Source organism: Mixophyes fleayi, chromosome 9 (genome assembly GCF_038048845.1).
Source record: "Mixophyes fleayi isolate aMixFle1 chromosome 9, aMixFle1.hap1, whole genome shotgun sequence".
In the NCBI taxonomy this organism is placed as follows: domain Eukaryota; kingdom Metazoa; phylum Chordata; class Amphibia; order Anura; family Limnodynastidae; genus Mixophyes; species Mixophyes fleayi.
In genome coordinates, this window is record NC_134410.1 from 58,869,522 (window position 1) to 58,893,784 (window position 24,263).

The 24,263-nt window shown below is 41.7% G+C and overlaps 1 protein-coding gene across 1 annotated transcript in view; it reads right to left on the bottom strand.

The window, feature by feature from the left end:
• Nucleotides 1-948: 948 nt before the first annotated feature.
• CUL4B (cullin 4B) overlaps nt 949-24,263 on the bottom strand; it is a 36,101-nt gene continuing 12,786 nt past the window's right edge. The window contains exons 11-20 of the mRNA XM_075184386.1: nt 19,395-19,587; nt 18,854-18,958; nt 17,822-17,932; nt 7,789-7,874; nt 7,497-7,604; nt 6,772-6,885; nt 6,436-6,541; nt 6,163-6,335; nt 4,945-5,097; nt 949-4,444 (exon numbers count right to left, since the gene is read on the bottom strand). Coding sequence (XP_075040487.1) covers nt 4,349-4,444; nt 4,945-5,097; nt 6,163-6,335; nt 6,436-6,541; nt 6,772-6,885; nt 7,497-7,604; nt 7,789-7,874; nt 17,822-17,932; nt 18,854-18,958; nt 19,395-19,587 — 1,245 coding nt within the window. The 3' untranslated portion in view covers nt 949-4,348. The remainder of the gene's footprint in view (nt 4,445-4,944; nt 5,098-6,162; nt 6,336-6,435; nt 6,542-6,771; nt 6,886-7,496; nt 7,605-7,788; nt 7,875-17,821; nt 17,933-18,853; nt 18,959-19,394; nt 19,588-24,263) is intronic.

The following is a 24,263-nucleotide window of genomic DNA, read 5'->3' on the forward strand; positions in this document are numbered from 1 at the left end:
CGACCAGTCTCCTTGTGTTTTGTAAGTAATGTGACAGCAGATATGTTATCATGGAGGGTAATGACAGCAAGAAGTCACAGAAGACAACAGTGAAAGAAGTGATATGAAGCCCTTGCCGTACTGAGTGTTTCATACGGAAGTTCAAGGTTCATACATTCAAAAATTAATTTTTCCTCTGAATATACCCCTAAGATTTACAAAGGTCTCTGCACTGTTACCAATATGGGGTTTTAACATTCAGGGTTGAAACTACTACTACCCGATACAGCCTAGCAATAGTACTCCATTAAGATTGTATTAGAATAGTAATTTATGCATTTTTAAAATCTTTAGTTGTAGCTGTCAAATTTTTTTTTTATTTTTTTTAATTCGGTTGTTTAATATTACTGAAGTTTGATTAAGTGACAGCTTATAAAATTGGCTTATCTGGATGTTCTTACTCGTTGATATTTGGAACAGTCTAAAATCTTGTCCAGACAAGTGCTTCAATAAAATGTAATAACGCCACATTTGAAATGGAAACTAGACACCAGCAAAAAAACTAAAGCTGGTATCATTGTGTTAATCAACAGATAGCATAAAATTATGAAACATAGTACTGCCTGCACATTTTCCAGCACTTGAACTGCAATTTACACAGTTGTACATGTAAACTTCAAAAACCTGTAGGAACCATGATCAATCAACAGTAACCAATGATCCCAGTGCCTTGTGAATGCTGCAAGTACTGAAATGGACACAAACAACTGGCAGAGGGGTGTGCGCAGATCTTTGTTAACATTATTTTTGTACTACATAAATTTAATAGGCTTTAAATATGTGCTGTGTATGTGGTGTAAGGTAATACAGAAATTATTATACTTGGAATGATAGTTTAGCGCTCCCTATAGTATTACAGAAATTATTCCCTGAAAATTGTGTATCAAGATTATGAAAGGAAACAAATAATTTAGCAACACAAAACTGTTTGATATTTATTAAATGACACAAAATACCTAGATACAGACTCACTCTTCTTTGAGGGGACACATATTTACATTATTTATCAACTTAGAAAGACCATGTACCCTTGTCATACGTGTTTTATGAAACATTAAAAAGGTTTCAACTTTTGCCCGAAAAGGATGCGGTGAGGTCACATGCCTTTTAAATCACATTGAGTTTTGATACAGTGAACAGACACAAGTAATATATTTTTCCTGAAATCTACAAGTGGAGTAAAAACGCCCCTCTGACGCCAAAAAAAAAAAGTTGAGATTTTCACTCCATATAATGAACAGCTGTCAAATTAAAAAGTATACTACATTTCTGAATGCCGCTGTACTCTTTAAAAGAATAAAGTCCACACATTTTGCTTGAACCCTTTAGTACAGACCAACAAAGAAGGGCTGCAAATAGGGGAGCTGAACAGTGAATAGCAACAGTAAGGTGATTAAGTCTAATTCCGGTTGCAATTTTCCACTCGCCATATGCACATTTGTCCTCCATTTTGTTGCCAAGATATACTTAATGCTGCCATCACCTCTAACTTTTAAAATAGAATCGAAGTCCTGTTTTTTTTTTTTCTTAAACACAATCTGATAATAGGCACTGTGACACAGGATACAAATAAAACTATTTAAAAAAAAAAAAAAAAAAAAAGAAAGCCCAAATGACTTGGAGACAAGTTATTTCTGTAAAATAATCGGATATTAAAACTAAAACATTTTATTGGTAACTTATTTCACTAGGCTTTATATTTACTGCACTTGTTTTGGCACCTTTATGTAAACTATATAAAAACATTTTCCTACTTCAGACACAAAGACAAGTAGGCAAGGTACTTAACACAGGGGGAAGAGAAGAAAGCCAAAAGTTATGGGATTTAAAGTTAAAAACATAAACTGCCTGCAAAAGTAATAAATTAAACAGCATTAGCAGTTGACATTTTAGATGAAAGTTACAAGTCAGGTTCATGCAAGCAGAAATGGCATTAAAAATACACTACATTCCAAAACAATAGCAAAAAAAAAAACAAAAAACAATGAAACTAAACATTGAGCTGGAGGTCAGATCATAATATCCCATAGTGTATCTTTAAATACTGGTGTGGACTGCAGAAGCCATGTTTGAAATACACAGTAGTTTATTGGCATTGCTGCTTTTGGAACGAGAATGAATTCTGCAAAGCAACATTAAAAAGTTAAGCTGTCTATTAATGTTATCAAGCACCTCTCAGACCAAATTCAGCAACTTCATTTTCACAAACATAATCTGCAAACCATGGGCTTTGGAAAAAAAAACACATGTTAAACAGCTCCGTAGCAATAGTTTTTGAAATATTTACCACACAATGATTATGGTGAAGAGATCGCCCACAGCTAAATAGTATTACACTGTTTGGGGCCTCTGAAAAATCACTGTTTACAAATGCATTGGTTTTTAGATTTTATAATCCATGACCTGATGAGAAAAAGTAGTAGTGATGCCAACAATTGACATAGCACTATTAGAGACATGAACTGGCTAGGTTACAATAGGATACCATGCTATGCTAACCAGAAAGACTTAAGCAAACAGAAGTGGAGGAAGCAAATACCTTGGTAACAGGAAACTGCCAACAAGTATACAAACACATTGCACAGCTTGGGACAAAACAATCCACATATAAAACCTTCCCAGTTACATTTTGGTGTGTGTTTGGCTTATCTACATAAAAAAAAAAAAATAAAAAAAAAAAAACCAAAACATATAATTGTATAACAGATATATGCCCTATATAACAAGTATTTATATTCATTGTTTTTTTGTGTTGTTTTTTTTGTTTAGAAAATAACAATTTGTTGGAAATAATACTGGAGAAACGTCTGAATAGTCAGCCTTAACCAGAGAGGAGTCACAAGCATTACTTCGGAGGTTGCTGCACTAACGTTTCTCAAGGTGCTCAGACATGCAGGTCTAGTCGTTTCAGGGCCACAGCAGGGGGGGGGGGGGGGGGGGGGGGAATTAAAATGAAGTGCTAAAGATTGCCAAAAGCTGGGCACAATTATCTGCTAGCTTTTAAGACAAAATATTATAATTTATAAAATAAAACAAAAAGGCAACATTGGTAACCCTGTACATGGCTGTATTTGCTCCTGGCATGAAAGGAGTAGTTCTCTAGATATGTTTCAAAATTATAAAGGGCCTGAAAAATGTGTAACAGCCCAAGCAGCAAAGGCTTAATTGTAGCTGAACAACCACCTCCTCCATTATGGTGAAATATTAGACCAAACATATTTTCACAATGGCACAAAAAAAAAATAAAAAAAAAAAATATATATATATAAATTGGTTTTCTACTTCGTCTTTCACTTCTGGATAAATAAAGGACATTCATCTGCAGCTGTAACTTCTATTGCAGTCTTCGATAAAGGCACAAAATGCACAGAACCCTTAAGTGACCTTACATTGGATGCAATATACTTGCTCTATCACTATAAAACCTGCCAAAGGCTAATTAAAAAGCCCAATTAGTGACAACAGGCAACAAGCCATGATAAAAGTTGATCTAGTATCCAAGCTCTGCGCCTTGTGGTCTTCACCAGACCCCATGTAGTCATGAAATCACCATACGATTGTTTGGTACAAGTTCAGGCTAATTTGAGGGCTAAAGCTGTACCCATCAAAACAAAAACAAAAATGTATACTATACAAACAACTACAGCTTGTAGTGTTAGCTGAATTGCAGTAAAATGTATGATTGTTCTTCCCCAGTTACATCTCAAGTTAGTCACACTTCAAATAAGAGTCACATTTCTACTGTTAACACATTCAAGAGTTTACAATAGGAGCTAGTACTTAAGGTCCCATTTGATACAAGAGATATTTTAGGTACAATGCCTTGTTTAAGAAGTGCCAGATATCCAGGTTCGGTTTTAATGGATGGCTTGAGACACTGGGAATGAGCAAGCCGCTGCAGATCTTTCGCTGGTTCAGTTGTAATAGTTTGCATGCAGCTTCAAAAAGCAGAGGGATATTAGGTTGGTTCCTTTTTTAGTTTTATCAGAGGTTGGAAAAAGGCGTCATGAGACCAAGTAATAATCGTCCTCCTGTACAGCAGACTAGAGCCAAGGGAATACTCTGTGCACATCATTCTAAATAACATGCAATGAAAAATAAAAAATAAAATAAAGAGTTCAACAGCATTCTTGTTAAATTGTACTCTTTAAATGGACATGTCAAAATTGCTGGAAGAATATGCTCACATGTTCTTCTTTACGCAGGATTCATTTGGTTATTGATGGTGTAAAAAGTTAATGTAATGGGATCAACAGGCTAATTTTATTATCCGCTAGGTGCCCATCAGTATAAAGGCTGGCATATCTTTTTACGCAACGTAATTGTACTGGTTTGGATTCTCTTTGTCTCTTTCCATGTAGTCCCTGTCTATTAAGGATTCTATTCTTTTCTTGAGATCTGCAGGCTAGAGGAAAGAAAAGAAGCAAAACAAGTTGTAGTTAGATGAACGCTAATAAAAAGGTATGCATATGTTTATGGAGGAAGGAATGCAATATACTGCTTTTTTTTTTTACTTTTACATTTAAATATTGTGTTCTAGTATATAAACACAGTGGATTTAGACCTTTTTGGACTGAACCCATTTACACAGGACATAAATTCACTGGGGACAAGTGCAACATAAAACAATGGGCACAAAGTGCCTTTTATCAATATATTTTATCTTTTATCAATGGTTCCTAGCAAATTGATAGGCTGCATTTTCTTTCTAATGGAAAGAAAATTTTCTTTCCATAAAATGACTGCTTCCACTGTGCTTAAAAGTTGCCTGCAATGTAAGTACGAAGCTTAAAGAGGGAAAAGTAATGTGTTATACTATGGACCAGTCCGTCCAACACAGGATTTCTGGTAGAAAACTTAAAAAGTAGTCTTAAAAGATTTTTCATGACTTTGCATTCAATGTACCTTTACTGGGAACTTTAGCTGGTTGTACACTTCTGAAACCAAGAGATTGTGGCTAAGTGTCTTCCTCATCTTCATGATTCGAACAATAGCTGCATCTATTTGGTACTGTCTGTCCTGAAACACTCGCTCTGTAGTGCTGGCTTGTTCTTCCACCTTAGAGGAGGAGAAAAATAAAAAAAAAAGTCTTAGCGAATGTCTCATTATAGCACAATACCTGAAAAAGAATAAAATCAGCAATAAATAAATTAGCAGTGGAACACTACACTCAACCACCAAAACATTTGTCCTAATACCAAGAATGGCCACCAGTTTGCAAGATGCTCATCTTCTTCTCCAGCTCAGCACCTTCATTATTGGAGCAGTTTGAAACTAAAGCACTGTAAGACATGTTGTGTGGGCGACATTGATTTGCAAGTAGTTAAGATCTCTTTATGTATAACTAAAAAATATGACTTACATTAGGTGCCTTGACCTAGTACGCACTGGACAATTTTCATCTGGATTCTGCATATCTTTGCCTATCACTTATGAGCATTAATATATATATACTGGCGAACATTACATATGCCACTTGACCTCAGAAGGTCTATGTATGAACAATCAGTATATTTGTATGATTAATAATATAAGGACTGGTTGGCTGATGACATCACATGATTGACAATTGGTTATCTGTATTTTATGATTCATGTATTTATAAAAGTTATTCATTAGGTTTTAACACCTTATTTTATGGATACCTCGAGGTTCCATTTTTGGATTAATGTGTACATTTAAAAGTGTTAATAAAGTTGTTGTACTCTTATATAAAAGTCATATTTTTTAGTTATACATAAAGAGATCTTAACTGTTTATATCCCTTGCACTTATTCTTGTTCAAGGTACCAAGCAATAGGTTAGGATCCCATTATACATATCCAAGCACATCTACCAGCCAATGTGCGCAGAGATTTTTTTGGTTCATTCTGTATATTTAGGGAGGGATCCCTAATTCTGTTGCAGCTCTTGCAATTCATTGGAAGTTGAGCACAAACTCCTCTCTTTTCATTGATTTGCAAGTAGCCAAGATAATAAATTATTATTAAAGTATTAAGGCATGTTGAGATTGTCTGGCACATCACATCTCAACATGCCAGTAAGTAGGCTTAAGGAGTTTTGTTTTATTTTTTAAACCAACAGTTTTTCTTTAGATTGGAGAGAAGTGAAGCAGAAGAGTACCGTTTCCTTCATCTGAATCTGATTGATCCTTATTCTGAACAGCTGATGCCTGAAGTCGTCATTGAATGTGAACTTGTCTCCATCGTCTATGTCTTTACTCCTGGGATTCTTTGTAAGAACTCTGGCTCTACCACAGGCCAACGACTGGAGCGTTCTTCTTAACTCGCTATCCTCTGACAAAGAAGAAAGAGGAATATAATTGCAGACAATTACTTCCTACTAGTATAAACTGCACCATAATGCAAACACCTGTAGCAGACATGTACCGCTTACCTATGCCAGTAGCTTGTCTAATGTCTTCAAAACTAAATTCCTCACCCTCATTAAACATGAGCAATACAAGGGTTTGGAAGAGTGAAACTTGGAGCTCTTTTCTGCCCTGTACAAAATAAAAATGGTCACATTAGCAAGTGACAATTAAAGTGCTACATCAATATACCCTTTTATTCCTGTAACCAGCAACAAGGGCATTCATACTCGCATAAAAGGTGACAAAGATTATGGAATGTTCATTTAAAGCAAAAAAAAAAAAAAAAACCTGAAAACTCTTAGCACATTCACTTAGCACATACATTATGGCAATTTTCATAAAACAAAGCCTTCACTTACCTCATTAAATTCTGCTTTTAAGACACATTGTCCTAATGTAGACTGCCACTGCAGCTTTCTACCACTGTGCTTCCCAAGATAAAAGGTCTTAAATATCTCTTGTAATTTCACCATCTAGATAAAAGAGAAATACAAAACATTCAAGGAACCAAAAGTACATGAATAGTCAGGGTTGTGGACTTTTGCTTACATTGCAGAGCAGGCTTGTTCAAATAAGAAAAACTATAGCTATTGTATATCTTTCTTAAACCTGAAAAGGCAGAAAGAGGTCTTAAGGTTTCTAAAAGTAAGCACTGTAGGGCCATTTCAAACAGACTAACGATCCAAGTGTATTGCTACTGTGTAGCCTCATGATGACCAACAGTCAGGAGAAAGAGTTTGTGTATCAGTCACATGCATCAGAGAAGAAAACTGAGATTTCTAAACTTTAAACTGAGTATGCACAGCTACAAATGTTAGATTCTGACATGTGATTGGCTCACAAGTTTGTGTTCAGTATACGTATGCGGTGTGTCTTTTCCTGCAGTAATCCTAGAGAATGTTACCTAGATGATACCATTAGATGCAAAAAAATACAGCAAATAGAAATGCTTACTCCTCTGCCCCAAGTACTTATTACTGTAAGCCCATATTGGGGTGTAAGAAATACAAGTACAGACTAATACCAAGATAAGATAGAATTTCAACCAGGAGATTTACACAGTGCTAGACATGCTAATATTTACCTCAGCAGGTAGGTGAACTTCCATAGGCACATAGGTCGGCCAGTAACCCATTGTGAGGATATTTACGGTTAACTCAATATTACCTGGGACATTCTGATTTTGCATATACTAGGAAAGAAAAAAAAAAAAATTTACTTGAGGATGTGCATAATATACAGAAGCATGATTCAAACAATACAGTGTACAACTGCTGTTTTAGGAGGGGGAAAATAGAATCCCCTTCCCACACCCAACAGCTGACTAAAGATGCAGTTAAATTTTCATTTAAAACACAAATCTCATTAGACAGTACCTGTTTAAAGTGAACCATTATATCTTTAGACAATTCCATGTCTTTAAACATCCCCTCAAGTTTGCTGGTAAAAGCAGCTCCACATTCTAAAAAGACAAAAACAAATAAATATATATATTAGTTCACACTACAAAACCGTTAAGAGGCAAGTTCCACTACTTCTATTTAAATCCTATCCCAAATTAGTAAAAGGATTTGCAAATTTTATTTTACATCAACAGGATCCAAAAAGAACCACACATTTAAATAGACTAATCTCAAACTTTCTTTGCTTAATTGTGCCTGATAAAAGACATTTGTCTAACTTATACATTTCCTTGTTATCCCTCTGTGCAGACTATGATGATATTCATGAGTTGTGTCTGCTACCATTTGGCCTGTTTTGTCATAAATTCAATCTTTTGCCACAACAAGATATGCCCAGTCCCCAATTATGACACACGCACCTCTTGCAACTAGGCCACGCACCCAAGATATTGTATTGCAAAATGAAAATCCCATGTCATTAAGACTGACAGGAGAGTTCTGGGATGAGAGAATAGGATTTTTGTACTTCCTTGGTTATATAGGTTGGCACAGGAGCTGGGCACTTAATTTGAAGAACTGCTAGCCACTTCCCTCTATATCTCCTCTCCAACAGAGCCACAGTTCTCAACAAAGTCCCATAGGATCGAAGACTCAAACAAAAAGTAGTATACCAATTCCTTTCAGGAACACCAACAAACATACCTTACAACAGAACCAACAAAAAAAAAAAAAAAGAAAAAAAAAAAATGGAAGCAGAAGAAAGGGTACAGATTGGAAATGCCATCACATAATTCATCTAACCAGAGTACAAAAAAAAAAAACCAATCCTTTTTTTCCCTATTTGGGGAACACTGCTACCTTGGGGATGTTTCAAAGTCAACCCTAGGGGAGGGTTCACTCTGACATTTAGCCTTAGGGGGATATTCAATTGCCGGTAATGTGGCATGTGGACATTGCACAACGACCATTCCCGGTAATTGCGATAGAAATCTCTGCTCATTTTCAGTCGCACCTCTATGGGGTGCGAGGAAGAATGAACTTTTAAGGAGCAGAGTCTCAAGCCACTGTCAATCCCTTCTAAACATGGTACTATTTTGACCCCTCTGGAATGAAAACATAAATAGATCATGTCAATGATGGCGGCATATCTATTGACGCTAAAAAAAAATTGCCTCTAGTCCGTTGATTACTGATCGGAGGGACTTCATGCGAAATCTGTCCACACTTAGGTGTAGATTTAACTTTTTTTAAATTTAAAGTGGGTCGGAATGATCAATCCGGCTTTGTGACCAAAAACAGGTTTGAATAAAAACCTTGTCTCTTCTGGTTGTCTGGTACCATGCAGATGACTCCTGCAGAAAGAAGAGAAGCGACACTTAACCACATCGCCCGTCTCCTTTCTGGATTACGGGGTAACGATGTTGCAAAGTAGCGATGTGGGGCTGGACACGACAGGTCCATCATATACCCCCTCTCATCATGATCCCGCAAATCCAAGGGTCTTGGGAGGACGCTATCGACAGAGTTAATCACCCCCCCCCCCCCTCACTCCTGCAGTCGCAAGAAGGGGAGGATGACGGTTTTTCCGGAACTTTTGTCGACAGGCGTCTCGTAGAGAAGGAGGACCTACCTCTGTAAGAGTGTCCCTTGCTACCTGTCGGTCTGCCCCTAGCCGTCTGACCTCTAGCAAAAGGGGCACCCCGAAAGGAGCCAAAATGAGGAGAGTGTGTGTGTGTGTGTATATATACACATACACACACTTTATTATATCTTTTTAATGTTGATTTAGTTCACAAAAACTTGTTCACATGTGTAATATATTATATTTGGTATGTATATACATATTTTTTTAATTCTGCAATAGTGTTTTTGATGCTACTAACATGATTCTTTGTATTGGCAGCCTATTTTAGATGTTTTGCTAATTTGACAATCAATTTGTAGCCGCGCGCTTCATATACTATATAAGGGACCTAAGAATGCTCATTGTTATCCCCTGATGAAGTCTTAAGATAAAACGCGTAGGGTGCAATGAGAGTTAAGGACTGTTGCTTAGCAACAACAATCCGGAAGCAGCTGAGATATCGGGCAGCGTGGAGACCACTGACGAGTGTGAGATCCAACCCGAGTTCACTAGCGTCCGCATCTCAACTGACAAGCAGAGAAAAGAGGATTTATGTACTTGCGTTAAATCCGTTTCTCCGATTCCGTCTGGGGGACACTGCTTACCATGGGTTGTGGAGGGGAGCTCGGGAGTTGGCACCTAGCTAGTTAACTTTAGCACTGCTGACAGACCCCTTCCCCTCTACAATCCCCCTGCCTCTTCCTGTTCAGTTAATTAAAAAGCCCAAGGAGAAAAAGGCCAATCAAACAAGAGCACACAAAAGAAAAGCAGAAGGGAGGGATCGCAGTGTCCCCCAGACGGAATCAGAGAAAAGGATTTTACGTAAGTACATAAATCCTCTTTTCTCTTTCATCCAGTCTGGGGGACACTGCTTACCATGGGGACGTTCTAAAGCAGCCCCCTAAGGGTGGGACCGCTCTGAAAGCCCCGCTCGTAGAGCGCTACGAGCGAAATTTGCATCCTCGGATGCAAATACATTAAACTGGTAAAATCTTGTAAAGGTGTGGACAGAGGACCAGGTAGCTGCCCTGCAAAGCTGGTCTGCAGAAGCCCCATTTCTCGCTGCCCACGACGCCCCTACCGATCTGGTGAAATGGGCCGTAAGTCTCTCTGGCACAGGACAGTTAGCCTTTATGTAAGCTTGCTTAATGGTTGTCGTAATCCATCTTGCAATGGACTGTTTTGAGGCTGGCCAGCCTCTCTTGTTAGCACCATAAAGAACAAACAGAGAATCAGTACGTCTAATCTGAGAAGTTCTTTTGATATAAATGCGGAGAGCCCTAACCACATCTAACTTTTCCATAGACTGTTGATCCGAATGGTAAGTAGATGAAAAGACTGGAACTACAATTTCCTGATTCAGATGGAAGGCCGAAACTACTTTTGGAACGAAGGAAGGGAGGGTTCTTAACACCGCTTTGCCTTCGTGGAAAACCAGATATGGTTCCCGGCAAGACAGAGCTCCTAATTCTGAAACCCTACGTGCAGATGTGATAGCTAAAAGAAAGACGACCTTCCAGGTAAGACACCTAAAATCTGCCGTAGGTAATGGCTCAAAAGGAGGCCCTTTAAGCATATCCAGTACCAGGTTAAGATCCCATGGTGCTGTAGGCAGTACGTAAGAAGGCTGAATATGTAAGACTCCCTGAAGAAAAGTCCTGCCGTCTGGCAAGTCCGCTAACTTCAGGTGAAAGAAAACTGAAAGCGCTGAAACCTGAACTCTTAATGAACCTAAACGGAGCCCTGCTTCCAGCCCATCCTGAAGAAAGGCCAATAAGCGAGGGAGACGAAAAGAAGATGTGGGACAGGACTTATTTTCACACCATCTAATATATGCTCGCCAAATACGATGGTAGATGCGAGCCGAAACCGGTTTTCGAGCTCGCAGTATAGTGTTCCCTACACTGGGGGAAAAACCCCTAGCTCTCCAGAGACTGGCTTCAACAGCCATGCCGTTAAACTGAGCTGAGGTAAATTCTGGTGACGAAAGGGGCCTTGTAGAAGAAGGTCGTCTCGTGATGGAAGACGATATCCTTGTCCTACCGCCATGGAGATTATGTCCGCGTACCACACTCGACGCGGCCATGAGTGAGCTATTAGAATCACCGGCCGACCGCCTTGTCTCACTCGTCTGAGTACTCGAGGAAGCATGGGAATCGGGGGAAACATATATCCAAAACTGAATTCCCATGACATGGGCATCATGTCCACCGCTACGGGGTCCCTTACCCTTGCGCAATACCTGTGAACTTTTTTGTTGTGTGTGGAGGCCATGAGATCTATATCCGGAAGACCCCATCTCTGAACTAGAGACTGAAATACTTCCGGGTGGAGGGACCACTCCCCAGGCATCATCGCATTGCGACTGAGGTAATCGGCCTCCCAATTTTTTATTCCTGGAATGAACACCGCCGAGATTGCTGGAACATACTATTCTGCCCAAAGGAATATCTGAGCTGCCACTCGCATAGCAGTAATGTGGTGCCCCAAAACCCTGTTAAACAGCACAGAGGAAGTACATAAACACTTTTGAAATGCAGGGCTACAAGGGGTTAATAGAGGCTGAGAGAGACACAGTGGGAATGGCAGTTGACAATTGACAGTTGAACTGAAAAGGTCGTACCCAGAATGATGTGCAGGAAGGAGGAGTTGGTGTCATAGCAACAAGTCCACTGAGTTTGGTAATAACTGAACTCCCAGAAGGCAGTGGGGAGAGGAAAGTTCTAGACTTCTGAGGGAGAGAGATGAGGTTTATGAGTGACAAGAAGACAGACCGAGAGATAAGAAATCTGAGTTGAATCTTTCCATGTAGCTACTCTACTCAGGAACAGGCTGAGAGAGATAAGAAGTATTACTGCTGGAAGTCGATCATATGAAGGAACTCTAGTTGAAAGTACAGTAGGTCTGCAAATCACCTTCGTCACAGATTCCTCCACTTGCTTTCCTCCATGCTGACAGATTTAATGTACTACAAAATTCCTGTGCATAGGTCAGCCCAGGACTGTGTGTAAAATATGGTAACGTTACCAGGGATAGTATTGGTACCAAATGTTTTAGTTGAATGTTAATGTTAAGCGATTTACCTAAAAATTGATTTATTGTTATTGAAGATGTTATCGCAATTGTGCCTTATACTCACCAGTTGTATATTATATGTTAGATGCTATTGTGCTCTATGTTGATCAAATGAATATTTTGTCATTACTATTGAGTTGAAGGGGTCAGTGGCGCGGTGGCTAACCAAAATTATCTTTACCGCATTATTAATAAACCCAAGTTATTTGACCAATCCTTGTCCCTTTCATTGAAGTATTTATCTCCTGACCACCGAATGTCCGACCAAAAAAAAAAAAAGAACCTGACTCGTGTCTGGAGGACAAGGTAAGGGAAGGAAATCCCATCAGTACTCGACCACCACATAACACACAGTGGACTTTTGATAACCTTGTAGGAGCCGAACATGTTGACGCCGCTTGGGTTAATTTACCCTTCAAAGTCGCCACTAGCTCATCCGGGCATCTTTGCAGCACATTCATCCCCAGGATGATGGGGGCTATGTTCCCTTCACAGGGTGCGGTGACAAGACAGCCTTGTCTTGGCAACAAGGTCGCCCCAATCTGGATGTCCACTTCCCAATACCCTTCACATGCAATCTCAAGGCCGTTACTGGCGGTCAGCTGCAGCCAGGTTGGGGGTGGTGATAACAGCTGCTCTTTGCCCCAATACTTGTGGAATGTAGGGAGCCGGTTGGTCGTAATCTGCGACCCCGTGTCAAGCATAGCCAGGGTCTCCACTCCATTAATTGTAACGTGGGACATTGTCCGATGAACTGGGGCCTCCAGTTTTCTGGATCCGGATCTATTCCCGGGGCTCGCCCCGAGCTTCGGCCCTCAATCTCGGGGTGTCAGTTTAAATGTTCGTTTTGGTCGCAGTTATGTTCTATGTGTCCTATCCGATGGCACCGGCGGCATATCGGGCGTCCTTGACTATCGAATTGGTAGGGTGATCGCCGTACATACTCGCGAGGTGGTTCCCACCTTCCTCGGGCTGGTCTTTGTCTTTCGGGCCTCCACTTTGGTTCCCCGTAGGTGGGTGCCGGTGGCCTCGCCATTTGGCGCATCTCTCGCTGGATTTCTGCCATTCCGATGGCCAGCTCCTCCATTTGCTTTTTGAGTGTTTGCTTGGAGTCTCCAGTGGGATACGGACCGCTCTGTATTACAGATTCTTGGGCCCGCGTTGATTTTTCTGTGCTGCTTGCTTTGGCTCCCGTCGAGCTTGCGCTTTCTCTGAAGCCCACCAATTCTGGGTATTCTTCTTCCCTTCTCCATTGGTTACTGACAATGGCGATGGCGGTCTCTTTAAACTCTCGGAAGGTTTTGCCTGGCATCTGTGCTTTCATCAGTCGTAGCTGAATCTTAACGCTTTCTTGGGCGACTCCTTCTACGAACTGTACAGTCAGGGCTTCGTCCGCATTTCGTACTTCCTCTTTGTCCACTGCCTGAATGGCTCTTAGCATCTCTTGTAGGCTCAGGGCATAGTCCCGCAGTGTCTCGTTCAGTTGTTGCTTGCAAGAATATAGTTTCATCTTCAACTCCGGAAGAGTTCTTGTCTCAAACGTTATGGAATTTTTTTTTTAAAACTTGTGCCGCTTCTTTCTTGTCGTCCATCGGCCATGAGATTACTTCTCCGAGCGCCAACCCTGTGAGTTCCCCTATTAAAATCTCCACTTTCTGCTGTTCATTCAACGAGTATAGCCAGAACATGGATTCCAGTTTGTTCTCAAATTCTGTGAATTAAGTCTTCTGTAGCTTGTCGTCGTCCCCCCGCTGTACTTCGGGAGCCATGGGGCCCCGAAATAGTATGGTAGGGTTATGGGCCCTGCCGGTTGCTGATCCATTTTTCACTGAGGGTACTACTCTCCTGATGCACTCGGATCCTGTTTGGTTTGATGCCATAGTTATGTGGTGGTCGAGTACTGATGGGATTTCCTTCCCTTACCTTGTCCACCAGACACAAGTCAGGTTCTTTTTTTTTTTGGTCGGATATCCGGTGGTCAGGAGATAAATACTTCAATGAAAGGGACAAGGATTGGTCAAATAACTTGGGTTTATTAATAATGCGGTAAAAATAATTTTGGTTAGCCACCGCGCCACTGACCCCTTCAACTCAATGGTAATGACAAAATATTCATTTGATCAACATAGAGCACAATAGCATCTAACATATAATATACAACTGGTGAGTATAAGGCACAATTGCGATAACATCTTCAATAACAATAAATCAATTTTTAGGTAAATCGCTTAACATTAACATTCAACTAAAACATTTGGTACCAATACTATCCCTGGTAACGTTACCATCTTTTACACTCAGTCCTGGGCTGACCTGTGCACAGGAATTTTGTAGTACATTAAATCTGTCAGCATGGAGGAAAGCAAGTGGAGGAATCTGTGACAAAGGTGATTTGCAGACCTACTGTACTTTCAACTAGAGTTCCTTCATATGATCGACTTCCAGCAGTAATACTTCTTATCTCTCTCAGCCTGTTCCTGAGGTAGTGAGCAGCTACATGGAAAGATTCAACTCAGATTTCTTATCTCTCGGGCTGTCTTCTTGTCACTCATAAACCTCTTCTCTCTCCCTCAGAAGTCTAGAACTTTCCTCTCCCCACTGCCTTCTGGGAGTTCACAGTTATTACCAAACTCAATGGACTTGTTGCTATGACATAAACTCCTCCTTCCTGCACATCATTCTGGGTACGACCTTTTCAGTTCAACTGTCAATTGTCAACTGCCATTCCCACTGTGTCTCTCTCAGCCTCTATTAACCACTTGTAGCCCTGCATTTCAAAAGCGTTTATGTACTTCCTCTGTTCTGTTTAACAGGGTTTTGGGGCACCACAGCTGCACTCCTGGTTCCTCCCTGTCTGTTGACATATGCCACAGCCATGGCATTGTCGGACTGAACTCTGACTGGGTGGCCCTGAAGAAGAGTCTGGGCCGCCCGGAGAGCTAAAAGGATTGCCTTCAATTCTAACGTGTTGATTGATAAGGCCGATTCCTGTACTGACCAGAGGCCCTGGAGCCTGAGGTGCAGAACTACCGCCCCCCAACCTCTCAGGCTGGCGTCTTTTGTGGCTATGATCTATGACCATGGAGCAAATGACCTGCCCACCGCCATGTGATCCTGATCTAGCCACCACTGAAGTGATTCTCTCGCCCTCGGAGACAGAGAGATCCTCTGGAGATCCAAGCGTAGGTGGGATCCTGACCATTTTGTCAACAGATCCCACTGGAAGCACCGAGAATGAGCCCGACCGAAGGGGATGGTCTCAAAGGAGGCCACCATCTTTCCCAGCAGATGCATGCACAAGTGAATTGAGGGGTTGGGAGAAGACAAGACCTGAGATGTTATACTCCGAATTGAACTGATCTTCTCGGCAGGCAGGCAGGAACAACTTTTGCTGACTGGTGTCCATAATGAGCCCTAGGAAAACCATGCGTTGACACGGAACCACCTGGGATTTCTTTAAGTTTAACAGCCACCCATGGCTCTCGAGAACCGCCAAGGTGAGGGATAAGTGCTGACATAAGCCAATCTCTGAGGAGGATTTGATTAGCAGATCGTCCAAAAAAAGCACGACCTGAACTCCCCTTAAGTGAAGACACGCTGCCATTACCGACATGATCTTCGTGAAGACCCTCGGAGCTGTGGAGAGGCCGAAGGGAAGGGCCCGAAACTAATAGTGGAAGGACCCCACTGTGAATCTTAGGAGAGACTGATGGTCGCTCCAAATGGGAACGTGGAGGTATGCGTCTTTTATGACTATGGAAGCCATAAACTGATCCTTCTCTAAGCCGTTTATTACCGACCTCAGGGATTCCATCCGTAAGTGCACATTGAGGTTCTTTAGGTTTAAGATGGGCCGAAAGGACCCGTCAGGCTTCCTGACCAGAAACAGATTTGAATAATATCCCTGTCCTTCTCGATGTCACCGCGGAAGCCTGTATAGAGGAGGAAATAGAAGCTGCATTTTGGGCCGCCTCATGTAAGTATCCAGAAGCTTCCTTTAGATGCAAGGCAAGGGGAAGCAATTCTGAATCCTGCAGTCCCTCGACCAACTGTTCTGCCCATGCTTCCATCGCCCTGGAAACCTACGCCGATGAAAACACGGGTCTCAAAGAGGTACCTGCCGCTACAAAGATTGATTTTAACTGAGCCTCGACCTTGTGGTCCGTGGTGTCTTGCAGGGTTGCAGTACTCAGCACCGTAAGCGTAGTGTGGAGAGCTAAACGAGCCACCGGAGTGTCAACCCTTGGGATTTGTTCCCAGTGGGCCAGGTTCTTTTACTCCAACGGGTACAGGGTAGGGAACCTCCTTGGAATCGTAAACTTCCAGTCTGGCTGCTTCTGCTATGTCTCTTAATTCTACAGACGGTGGAAAATGGATAGCACGTCTTCTCATTGTTTTGAAAATACCCTGATCCGAAGATTGTGGATCATCCGAATCCCTAAGGTCCAATGCTTGCCTTACTGCTAAGACAAGGTCGTCAATACCCTAATATTTAGAGGATTCTTCCGGGTCCATGACCTGCGTAGAATCAGAGTCAAAAGTAGGTTCGCCCTCCTCTTCTGAAGACCCCTCAGAATCAGAAAGGGATAGAAGAGGATTTGTAGACCGAAGCCTCTTATTTCTGCAGAGAAGTACTGCAAACGGAGTTACACATTTGTACAGTAGTTCACGCAAGTCATAGAGATACAGGTGGAGAACATGTAACAGCAGCAAAGTAGAGAGTCTGATTTAACTTACATAATTTGAAGTGGTTTAACAAAAAAAAACATTTTTCACAGCAAGCAGCAGCCTGACAGGGTGCGTCTGTAGTCAAGCAGAATACCTGCAACAAACTCCCTTTTAAAGGCAAGGTGGGAGTGTCATCTGTCTATGTTAAGGCCGTGGGAGGAGTGCAAACTATTTAAACCCGTTTGTTTCATTCCTCAGTTGTGATTGATGCCAGATAGCGGCCGATATCTACGGAGTTGGTTTCGGCCTATCTAGCGTTAAAGTCACAAGAAAAAGTGTGAAACTCTATGCAGTCAATTTACTTTACCATCCTGACAATAAAAGCAAAGTAAATAAAGCAAGAAGATGTTTGTTTGTGCGTGCATCACCTGAAGTGTGCCTGTGTCACGTGCGTTCGTTTACGCGCGTATATTTTTTTTATGCATTCAGATCATCAATAGATGAAAATAAAAGACTAACATTGGTAAATGTAAATTGAAAGCTCTTGGATTTGGTAAAACAATAACTGCAATTTTAACAGTTTAAGTTAGTTATGGATTTAAAATGAGAAAAAAAAAAAAAAAAAAGTTGTACTCTTACCATGCTTCAGTTTAGAAAGCATCGATTTTTCAGCATCCACAGAAGCACTTTTCCCAACCAGGAGCCTCTTGGCCAAGTCTTTTTTGTAGAACGCTTCAAACACATCCTTTCCTGTATGATACACCAGAACATTATATTGAATTACATTTCAGCCATGCATACAGTAATTTATAGAGAAACAAAAAAATAAATAAAATAACTGATGTAAAAGGGCGATATTATGTGCTGCTCGATAGTTTGTAAGAATGAGCGCACAAGTGGAGCACTGCGCACACAAAGTATTTTGGTTTGCAATGCTCCTCTTGTGTGCACTTTACAAATGCAGCCACCTTACTCACAAACCTATTCACCCTAAGCACATTTACCCACAGCAGTTTCAAAACTGTACTTGTGCTTTATAAATAAGCTACACTACATTTAGAGAGAAGTTAGGTTTTTTTTTGTCTCAAACACCCCATTTCAACATAAAATTATTGTATAAATTACAACTTACAACAATTCTTTAGTCATTTAGTTAGATAGCCAAAATCTATTGTTATTTTTGTAGAGCAGTTTAGTAGATAAAGCATATAAGCCATCTGGTTGCTCTGCACAAAAAAGGCAAAAAGGACAAGAAAACACTCCACTCTTCATCTGGTCCACAGACAACAAGGCAATGTACAAATTCTGCACTAACACACATCAATACTATTTATAATCATATTAACAATTAACAATTAAACTCCCACTGCTTGATAACAATAACAAATATACATAGGGGCATATTCAATTGTTTACTTTTTCGCCGCAGAAAAAGTATTACGGTAATAAGCCGGATTTCAGCTCGCAGCTCCCTGAGCCGCAAGCTGAAATCAAGCGAGAAATGTACCGTAATAACGGTATTTACGTGCACTATTACTATAATGACGGTAATCGTGCGTGGGGCTCGTTGCTTTTGGATGTAACGCCAACAATTAAATATGCCCCATAAAGTGCTGTATTTTACCTATATGACATTATGGAACATAAAAAAAAACCAAAAAACAAACATACCATATATGAACCTAAAAATTATCATAATTTTATCCAACATCTTCTCCAGCTCCTCATCTGTAGCCTCTTTGTTTCCAGTTCGAAGTTTTGAATCCACATATTTTGCTGAAAAGTAATACATTAAGTGATAATATACAAATTGCAGAGAAAAAATAATATTATGCTTATATAAATCTATCTAGAGTCATGATTTGTTACAAAAATGCATGTAAATGCTGGGCAGTAACAGAAACAAAAACTAAAAAGCTTAAAAAAAAAAAAAAAAAAATGCTTCTAGAAGGTCAGAGTATTTTATGCTTACGGGGAAAAACAGAGGGGACAATTTATTCTTTTGAGGTGTGGCAACACCTAATGGCTCAGCAGAACAAGGATTTACTTGTCTTTCTAGTAGCTATGTTAGAGGTTTCTGTAGAAACACAAGATTGTGGGCATGCAGTTGAACTGCAAATGTATTATATATGTGAAAGTGCCGTTCATATTATAGCTGTTCTGCTATACTGCTATAAACCATAGGGAAAAAAAAGGAGGCAAGTTTTATTACCGATAAGTTCGGCTGGCTTGTTTGGTCTCTTGTTAATGAAGGTTTCAAAAGCTTCCTTCATCGCATTAACAAACTTCTCATTTTTCAGAAAACAGATGTCAATCACATGGTCAACTTTGTCCTTGAAATCAAGCAGCTCTTGAACCATGGTTTTATCTTTTTCTGGATTAATCACAATGGTGCTGCCAAATGCCTGTAAAAATGTCAGTATTAATTAGGAAAAACAACTACTCCAGACTTATATACTTTCATAATACACTAGCTTCGGTCAGCTGCTGAGCATCAAAAAGCGCATTTTTATACTCACGATAAATCCGTTTCTCTGATTACATCTGGGGGACAATGCTACCATGGGTTGAGAGAGAGGAGTTGACACTTAACAGATTAACTTTGTTAATGTATCAAAGCTGATAAACCCCACCCCTCTGCAACCCCCTGTAGTCTCTTCAGTCCAAGTATAAAAGCACCAAAGAAGGAGAGTCAACCAACCAGATACAAAACAGCAGAAGAGCAGGAGAGGGGTGAACGCAGTGTCCCCCAAATGTAATCAGAGAAACGGATTTATTGGGAGTATAAAAATCCTCTTCTCTTTCATCCTATCTGGGGGACACTGCTACCATGGAGACGTTCTAAAGCAGTCCCCATATGGGAGGGACGGACCACTCTGCCAGCCCGGCACGTAGAGCTCTACTGTCAAAAGCAGCGTCTGCTGGCGCAAATACATTGAATTGATAAAATTTCGTAAAAGTATGGACCGAGGACCAAGTGGCTTCCCTGCACAACTGGTCAGCTGAGGCCCCATTTCGTGCAGCCCAGGACGCCCCCACTGAATGGGTAGAATGGGATACAATACGATCTGGCACAGGTCTGTTAGCACTGACATAAGCCTACTTCATAGTAGAAGTAAGCCACCTAGCAATCGACTGCTTAGAGGCCTGATTTAGAAGAGTCAAACAAAATAATGCATCTGTGCGGTAAATCTTTCATGTCCTCCTGACAAATACTTAGAGCCCTGAACACATGCAGAAACTCCATGGAATCTGTCTCTGAAACATATGGGCCACCCGTGAATACTGGAACCACTACTCTTGGTTCACATTAAAACTGGAAACCACCTAGGTAGGAAAGTGGGAACTGTTCTGAGATTCGCCCTACCATCGTAAAAGATAAGATATGGATCACGACATGAGAGCACCAAATTTGCAAACTGTGAGCTGATGCAATAGCTTGTAGAAATAGAAGTTTCATAGTCAGGAACCGTAGCAGGTTGTAACAGTTTAAAAGGAAGTCCTTGAAGCATATTAAGCACCAGGTTAAGATCCCATGGGGCTGTTGGTGAAACACATGGAGTTTGGATATGCAGGACTTCTTGCAAGAAGGTCCTGAAATCCGGAATGCTTGCCAAGCACAGAAAATACACCGAAAGTGCCGATATCTGTACTTTCAATGAACCTAGATGAAGTCCCACATCCAAGCCACCCTGGAGAAAAGCCGTGTGGCATGGTCGGCTCTCACACCATCTAATGTAGGTTCGCCAGATACGGTGGTAAATAGGAGTCGAAACTGGTTTTCTAGCCTGAAAGAGGGTGTTCACTACTCGTGAAGAAAAATCTCTGGAACTTTACAGGCTGTCCTCAACAGCCATGCCGTTAAATTAAGAAGGTCTTCTAGAAGAGGCAACTTAAGACCTGGAAACTACTTGCTAGCCCCAGAATTTCTGCGTACCAAAGCTCGCTTTGGCCAAGCGGGAGCCACTAGTATGAATGGGAGTCCCCCTTGCTTTACTCGTCAAAGGACGCAGGGAATCATAGGGATGGGAGAAGTATCTTGAGCAGTGCAGAGACCCTGGAGCCGTAAATAAAGTATCACAGTCTCCTATCCTGTCAGGCTGGCGTCTGTGGTTACTAAGATTCAGGACCATGGGGCAATGGACCATCCCACTGTCAGATTGTCCTGGACCATCCACCATCTGAGGGAAGCCTTCGCCTCTGTGACAATTGTATCAGTTGTCCCTCTAATTTCAGATGAGATCCTGACCATTTTAAGGAGCTTCCATTGGAAGCAGCGTGAGCGAAGCAGACCATAAGAAATGGTCTCGAAAGTCGATACCATCTTTCCTAATAGCCGCATGCACAAGTGGACCGACGGTCTGCGGCAGGTCATAACCCAATCCATCAGGTTCCTCAAGGATTGAGATTTGTCCCCCGGAAGGAAAACTTTGTTTGTTGATGTCCATGATTAGTCCCATAAAGGTCATTTTCTGTCATGGAATCAATTGAGATTTTTTTCGATTTATGAGCCATCCACGAGTCTCCAGGATTCTGGATAGTGAGGACCTGGTGCCAATTCAACAGAAGAGCTGAGGAGGCATTTATGAGCAGATCATCCAGATAGGGCACTATTTGCACTCCTCTGGAATGAAGACAGGCTGCCATCACTACCATTATTTTTGTAAACACTCTTGGTGCTGTGGGAAGGCCAAATGGTAGAGCTCTGAATTGGTAGTGAGACGGTCCCAATGTGAATCTGTGAAGGGCCCGATGAGCCTTCCAGATATGCGTCTTTGATGTCTATAGACGCCATGAATTACTCTGGCTCCAGTCCATAGATGATGGACCTGAGGGATTCAATTAGAAACCTGACCACCCGTAGGTGCAGGTTTAACCGTTTTAGATTTAGAACAGGTCGGGACGAGCCATCCGGCTTTGGGACTAAAATGAGACTGGAGTAGAGCCCCTGTCTTTTTTGGTGTCCTGGAACCCGGCGGAAAGAAGAGAGGCAACACATGTAAGCATTGCCTCTTTCTTTTGAGGGTCACGGGGTAAGCTGGTTATAAAGAACCGATGTGGGGGCAGACCCGATAGGTCTACCATGTATCCTCTCGGCAGAGTACGCTGCCCACTGATCTCTGAACAGTAGCAGATGTCCACCTACTCCCACAGCCGTGAGGAGGGGAGGGAGACCGTCAAACTGACTGTTTATCTGGAAGCTTGGGAGATGGACATTTCATAGAGGAAGACCTACCTCTATGCGATTGTCCTCTAGAGGCCAAAGTTCTCTGTCTATGTATCTGGCCCTGGCGAGAGTAGCCCCCCACAAAAGAACTGTCTAAATGAACCATCCCAGCCTGCATCCCAGGACCTGAGCTATCAGGTACTTCTGGCAGCTACTGCGGTTACAGAAATAGATGAAATCTGCATTCTGGGCAGCATCGTATAAGTATCCGGAAGCCTCCGTAAGATGCAGGGCGAGGGGAAGCAATTCCAAATTTTGCAGACCTGCTGTTAATTGGTCAGCCCATGTTTCCATAGCCCTGGCAACCCATGCCGATGAAAACATAGGCGGAATGAAATACCTGCCGCAGTTCAGATAGTGATTTTTAAATCTATCTTGCGGTCAGAATTATCCTGCAGGGTGGCTGTCCCTGTGAAAGGGAGTGTGGTGTGGCGTGGCGTGGCGTGCTAAGCGTGCCACCGGTGGATCAACCCTTCGACCCTGTTCCCAATGGTTCAGGTCCACCTCCTATAATGTATAGATCTGATCGTTTCCAGGATGCTTCCACTATTTCCTTCAGTTCCACTGATGGAAGAATCCGGATCGCACATTTCCTAGCTTTTTTAAAGAGAATTTATCTGATACCTAATGTTTCACAAACTGCTACCACAAGGTCGTCAATACCTTGATATTTGGAAGACTCTTCTGGATATATGACCTGTGTAGAATCAGTCTTCTATCAGCTCACCCTCCTCTTCTAAGATCCCTCCAATTTAGAGAGGGTCAGAAGGGGGTTAGCGTCACAATGTCACTTATTTTTGGGTTAGGGTCCTGGCGCATTCAAGAACCGGTTTAACCTATCAAGTCCTCTAACTAGGGAAGCAAACCAAGCCGGTTCTCCTGTAGGGGGGTCTGGTGAGGCGAGGACAGATGGAGCCCCAGCCTATCCTAAGTCTGTGGACTCGGCGGTCTCAGTAACAATTGACCCCCCCCCCAGTAACAGGCAGGACTACGGAGGTAGAGAGGAGAACCGCCGCAACCGCTGGAATCTCTGTTGGTTTAGATAGCAGCTTTACCAATGTCTCAACCCCCTGTCCCTGTGTCAGAGCATTTACCCATGCTGGCATTTCCGCTAGTGGTGGTGCGCTAACCTGACCTTGCATGCCCAAGGTACCCCCGCTGCAGTGAGCACAAAGCGCCCCTGGGTCCTGTAGTCCAATTGGTAAATTATCTTTACACTTTGAATGCGCATAATATTTTGCCTGAGGTGCCCTTCCCTTATCAGACATTTTTTTAAGGGAACAGTATAATAGTAAAAGAATAAAATACAGGCAATCACTCACAAGCAGAGAGATACTAACTAGTCTATGACAGTCAAAAATGAGTATACCTGCTAAGGTTATGTGTTATGCAATTGGTATTCTATATTTTAATAACAATGCTATTGCAACAACAATTTAGTTTCAATATACCCCTATCTATGTTACAGAGATATAAGAAAAGTGGCCCTTAGCCTTCCAATCAAGCTAAGATGTCTTTTGGAGCAGGCGAGGTCTGTCAGCAAGTGTCACTGAGAAATGGCTGCTACTCTTTTTACTGGGTGGTTGTTTGGCACCCTCAGAATAGTTCACTTGCTTCAAACTGCAGGGAGGGACTGTCTTCTTAGTACCCTCTGCCCTGCACCCTTTTCCTGCTCCTTTTTCAGCTATCTACTGGCAAAAGGCCATCTGCTGCATCTATAATATGCAGCAGTCGCTTGTAGCAGATTCCTGGTGGCCATTTTTCTGGTGGAACAAGCACCCCCCCCCCACCTTTGCTGAGGAGGGGACTCAATATGGTGGTCCCTGGCAATCAGATTACCGGCGCTCTTTGCCG